Below are 5,705 nucleotides of genomic sequence, written 5' to 3'. Positions count from 1 at the left end.
CGAACCTATAACTAATGTTTGTAATAAAAGTATAGTTTATAATTTTTATTCTTATATATTATCTGTGTCTACTATAGAGACAATTAGTATTGGCACATGTTATGAACCTTGTAGCAATTGAGTTTTTACACACAGTAAACGAAATTATTAAAAAAAAAATGTTCTCATACCATCATAATCACATTGACTGTCTTCGCTTCGATAATGCAAATGTTATTTTATTTTTATTCAAACCGATATTCCTACTGTACGAAACAGTCCGTTAATAATCTGCAAAAGAACGTCGCGTCAAAATAAACGTATCTGCAGAAAAAAGGTATTTGATCTAAAAACGAATCATAAGATTGTTCAACCTGATGTCTTTGTCCTATCTATAATAAAGAACTCACACACACCGCACCACTTGGGTTGGCCACGAACCGACCGATAGAGAAGTGATGACATCCTTCCTAATCCTTATTAATAATATTGTAAATGTTTTCGTTTCTGACTTTCACGTCACAACAGAGCGATTTTATGGTTTAGAAGTCTGAATACTAGTATAATATTATGCTATCTGTGGATTAGAGATACTTAGTTAGGAAGCTAGAGAATGGCTTAGCCTACTCGCAATGAAATATTCCCATGCAAATTTATTTTGTCTACACATTTTAGCTTTCTGCCCTCGGCTTCGCAAACGAGAAAGCTGGTTTGAAATTAAGTGAAAAAAAATCGGCTGACATTCGTAAATGGATATTTTAACATTTGAGTTTAGCATGGCTGGACTTTTTTCTAAAACTAGTATATGAGTAATATTTTTTTTATTCCATTAATACCCCATCAATACTCCTAGAAGGCATTACATTTTTTATTCCCATTGAACTATATTGATGATTATATGAGTATACATAGGAGGTTTTTGTCGTACTACGGTAATACGTTACATACCTAGTGACCCGCGTAAGTCCGTATCCCGTAGGAATATCGGGATAAAATGTTGCCTATATGTTATTCCAGTTGTCCAGCTGTCTACATACCAAATTTCATTGCAATCGGTTCAGTAGTTTTTACGTGAAAGAGTAACAAACATCCATACATCCATACTTACAAACTTTCGCCTTTATAATAGTAGTAGGACTTACCTATTACGGACTTACTGTACTTACGGACTGCAACTACGTTACTTTAAATATATAATAGTAGGTGCCCAATTGAACCGAAAACTATTAAATTGCCCGCAGTTTTCCGTCTTATATTTTTTATTCAAAGGACCACCGCTCGATTTCGTCAACTACCTGGACATAGCCTGATTTAACCTTCCATCGTATTTCATCAATAAAGGCCGGTCAATGACCTTATATTATTCAATGTTCTAGACAACTATTTTATAATTTAATCAAATCGTGACGCCAAAGGACCTCCACAAACCAGTGCTCTTTAAAAAGTATGTAACAAACACTTTTTTGTTGGTTAGGTGTGATTAAATTACATTATATTTGGCTACAGTATTGCTTCTTATTATAATATTGTTAGAGATTTACGAATTTGGTCACAGGTGAAGGACCTGTTTTGATGTATATGGCTAAGTATTCTACATAAAACCAGATGTTGTCTGAGTGTAACTATATAAAAATTAAAAATTTAGTTTAAATACTTACATTTCTATGGTATACACAGGTGTGTAACTTTTTTTATTGTTCAAGAGTTAAGTACATGTTTACTTACCGTCTGTGAGTTGCTTGATCTTGAAAATTACGCAACAAATTTTGATATTGTTTTTTTTAATAGATAGTGATTGAGGTTTTTATTTATAGAAAGACCCGTTAAATAGTAAAGGAATTGGCATTTTAAATACAGCGGGAAATCTTCACTGTACAGCGAAAGATTTTGCAGCGCATTCCTTTGAAAATATTCCTATTTTAGGTCAAATGGGTAAAAAAAACAATAAACGTATATATACCCATATTGAATTAGACACGCGTGTTGAAACAACATTATTCATAATTAGAGCAGCATCTAATTCTACGTACTTAGCTACTATTATTTTTGTAGAAGGTATAACCCGCATTCTTCATAGATCAGATAAACATTACGTCACATAAAAGCAAAACTATATTCAAAACGAATGCATGATTAATTATCGTGGGCGGTGACATATCATACGCTAACTAGGTATTCCATTATGTAGATACAGGTGTCAGATTGGAATCATTGATATGCTTTGGCGCCAAAATTCCGCAGACAAAAACTTCGACCGACCGTGACTTTATAAGACAAAAACTGAGGAGGTATTTGTCGGACAAATGTATTAAAGAATTTAATATCAAATATTTCAGGAAGCGAATGTTTTGTGATTATTATAAATTAATGTCCATAGGCATGTGTTATGTTCATCGTCGCTTTTTTTAGGCGAATTGCACGTTGCTGGAATTGCTTATTGGATATTTGCAGATTTTTATAATGAGCTTCAGCCTTTGAGAAATTTATTGGTAATCTATGCACCCGTGAAAATTTTCATAGAGATCCGATCCGCCATTTTGCTTGTAATAACTTTTAATTCATTTATGCAATGTGCACGTGAATTAAACACCATACTTATATCGTTTAAACAATTATATTGCGATCATTTTCGTATTTTTTTTCAAAAGAGTTAAAGGTAGAATGGTAAAATTTAAACAATCCATAAATATAAAAGAATTAAATGTATTTTAACATTCAAACATAGTAACAAAACTATCACCACTCAAATATAGATCAATAACTGTCGATTCTTGGTGTTACATATCGTTTGTCTCCAGTCAGCTGGCCGCAAGCTATTTGTCTTTCTCGCTCCTTACGCATGGCCTAATAAAATATTATATTCATTATATTATAGTTTATTTGCTAGGGGTTGCTTTTTTATTTTAATAAGAAATTAACATTCTACGCTTGTAATAACGATTTTATCTGAAAGTATTTTTTTGACATTTATATTTGTTTTATATTTACTTCTAAAGAAAGGACTTGGGAGTTAATTTAAAACGCCTACTGAAATCTAAAAGCAATATTTTTTTTCGAACAATCGCTCACCACAAATCTCGCAAATTGTTTCTTTCTCGTATGGCACTCATGATACTCGTCTATATAATCCTTGCATTTACGCAAACCTCGGCCATATCCGTATGCCTCCATACAATTCATCATATCCATCTCTTGCTTTGCACAACGCCCTAACATCTGATAACTAAGCATTGCGCCCGTAATGTCGGTGAAAACTGTGCGGATAGCGGGAGAAACAATATCCGACATGGTAATTAAAATATGTTTGAAGTAATTTATTATCAACAACTAATGACACTTGTCAGAAAAAAGCGTGTAAAAATTATGTCAACTTTATAGTAGAAATTGTTTTTTTTTTATTTTTTTTTTTTCGGAATTTACTTTCTGTTTTATGTGATGGACCGCATACTTATATTCTGTGACACTGACATTACTATGTGTAGATTTATATTTTTTTGTATGGTGAATAAAAGGAGCTTCTAAACAAAGTCTAGTTTAATAAATAAATGTTTGGGTTTAATTGACGTAAGAAAAACGAACTCAGTGAAGTAAATCACTATATTACATTATTTTTATAACAGCATCATAAACATAATTTTTAAAAGCTATCAACTCTTGGTGTTACATATTTATTGTCTCCTGTCAATTTGCCTTCAGCAATTTGACGCTCACGTTCCTTGCGCATTGCCTGGAAACAAAAAAAAATATATACTTAATGACCAATGAGTATTTTATATAAGAGCTATTAGTAAAAAAATAAAGATATCTATGATAGTAGTATATATTTAATCCAATTAAAAAATATAGAAAGCTTTTAATGTTTGCCTTCCAAACAGGAACTTGCTTGTGTTGTAGTGCTGTTTCTATCCCTTGTGTATAACCAATTGAAAGGCTGGTATGCTTCATATAAATTTTTAGTTTGATAGTATTGAAATGCATTGAATGAAAAATTTTTAAAACCTAGAAAAAAAATGGTAATGAGGCGGGATTTGAACCCATGTCTTTTTGCTAAACTATAGCAATACCTTGGCTAGTGCTAGGGCTACCACCCGTGATCCCACCTCAGCAATTGAATTTCTTCTACTTGTTCGGTTTTATGTGCCCAAGGGACCCCCCACCCCATCTATTCAGATGATTAAGAACCATCTCAACAAAATGGAAACATTATTATAATGATTACAATCCTGCTAATCCTACTAATATTATAAATGCAAAAGTTTGTAAGGATGTGTGCGTGTTTGTTGCTATTTCACGCAAAAACTACTGAACCAATTGCAATGAAATTTGGTATGAGAGTAGCTGGACAACTGGAATAACATATAGGCAACAGTTTATCCCGATATTTCTACGGGATACGGACTTACGCGGGTGAAACCGCTGGGCGCAGCTATTATAGTATAGATGGAATGTAGCATTTGTTAAATTTAATTTTTGGTTTAATAGCAACCTGGCTTGAAGTAGAATTGTTCTTTTAAATTATAAGCCAATTTTAATCCTTTTAAAAATTTTAGGACTTTAATTATCAAGTAGGACTGCTGCTGAGTAAAAGGATGCATTCAACAATTTGATTTAAGAAAATTAAAGTTCAAGCTGTGGTGTCTACAATATGGTTGTATTAGTGGGCTTGTAACAATTTGTAACATACCACAAATCTCTTAAATTGCTTGGTTTTTGTTTGGCATTCATGAAAGTCCTCGAATAGGTGTGCGCACTTGTTTCTACCGCGGTCTAATCCGTACGCTTCAAGGCAGTCCATGTAGCGCATCTCTTGCTTTTGACATGTACCCAACAGTTGGTGGCTGTACATGCCTCCGGTCAGGTCCGTGAATGGAGAACGGAGAAACGGAGATATCGACATCTTTACTGGAATACGATTAATATAATAAGGTTAGAAATTACGTAAACAATACATTTGAAGATTTGTTGGATTCAACGAATTGTATATATTTTTTTGAATTGTTTCATAGTTAATTTAAAATATTTAAAAAAGGAAGCAAGGGCACTGTATTTACCTTGTAGTTTACGCAATTACTGTTATTCTATCTTCAAAATTTATTTGAAACAAATGATAGCTAATAGACTGTACGTAAGCTTGACACTGACACTTGAAAGTGTCAAATGCCACAACTGATTAATAACGTCAAATGTCAATTTTCAACCAAAATAGACACAACGGATATTCATTTACTATCGCCAGTAAAAAAAAATGTTTTAAAGTGAAAGTTTTATTACGTAGTTGTTACGGAATAAGCTAACCCAACAACATCCAATATTTTCTATATCAATATTTCTTCAAATAGTTATATTTTTAATACATTACATTCCCATAAAACAAATAGTGTGTGATATACCTATCTCCTGTACATAGAGAATGACAAAAAATGAAGTAAGTACGATCTATCGACAGGTATTGAGACAACTCAGTGTGGGCAGGGCGGATTGTTTATATTGTTGTAGTCGAAATTAATAATTTTAAATTATGAATAGAAATCGCAAACGTATAAATATATGTTAAAATTTGATAACCTTTTATTATTATGTTACAACAATTTAGCGGGCACCCTAAATGTCAGGTATTAACTATTATGACACGACTACTAGTATAGTAATATGTTATCTCTGTGGTAATACATACATAGTACATACTGACAAACATAGTTATCTGTGGTGGTGAAGATTAAAGTGTG

The 5,705-nt window shown here is 32.5% G+C and overlaps 2 protein-coding genes across 2 annotated transcripts; both read right to left on the bottom strand.

Moving 5' to 3' along the window:
- Positions 1-2,733: 2,733 nt before the first annotated feature.
- Positions 2,734-3,267, bottom strand: LOC119831997 (NADH dehydrogenase [ubiquinone] iron-sulfur protein 5-like). Its single transcript, XM_038355575.1, has 2 exons — positions 3,049-3,267; positions 2,734-2,823 (listed from the first exon to the last, which is right to left on the bottom strand). Exons 1-2 carry the CDS (start codon positions 3,265-3,267, stop codon positions 2,734-2,736), a joined length of 309 nt encoding a protein of 102 aa, XP_038211503.1.
- A 294-nt stretch (positions 3,268-3,561) lies between these two features.
- LOC119831838 (NADH dehydrogenase [ubiquinone] iron-sulfur protein 5-like) lies at positions 3,562-5,157 on the bottom strand. The gene is made up of 3 exons (XM_038355381.1): positions 5,031-5,157; positions 4,664-4,881; positions 3,562-3,706 (listed from the first exon to the last, which is right to left on the bottom strand). Exons 2-3 carry the CDS (start codon positions 4,874-4,876, stop codon positions 3,617-3,619), a joined length of 303 nt encoding a protein of 100 aa, XP_038211309.1. The 5' UTR covers positions 4,877-4,881; positions 5,031-5,157; the 3' UTR covers positions 3,562-3,616.
- Positions 5,158-5,705: the final 548 nt, after the last annotated feature.

This window comes from Zerene cesonia, chromosome 14 (assembly GCF_012273895.1).
Source record: "Zerene cesonia ecotype Mississippi chromosome 14, Zerene_cesonia_1.1, whole genome shotgun sequence".
In the NCBI taxonomy this organism is placed as follows: Eukaryota; Metazoa; Arthropoda; class Insecta; order Lepidoptera; family Pieridae; genus Zerene; species Zerene cesonia.
The sequence above is the reverse complement of the archived record's forward strand: the minus strand, read 5'-3'. Positions and strand labels throughout refer to the sequence as shown.

Bases quoted from the DNA above. Each gene is read 5' to 3' on its own strand.
- LOC119831997 (XM_038355575.1), bottom strand. From the start codon at position 3,267: ATGTCGGATATTGTTTCTCCCGCTATCCGCACAGTTTTCACCGACATT. The intron at 2,824-3,048 runs GTGAGCGATTGT...ATATTTTATTAG, and splicing joins AACAATTTGCGAGATTTGTG to GCCATGCGTAAGGAGCGAGA.
- LOC119831838 (XM_038355381.1), bottom strand. From the start codon at position 4,876: ATGTCGATATCTCCGTTTCTCCGTTCTCCATTCACGGACCTGACCGGA. The intron at 3,707-4,663 runs GTATGTTACAAA...TTTTGTTTCCAG, and splicing joins AGCAATTTAAGAGATTTGTG to GCAATGCGCAAGGAACGTGA.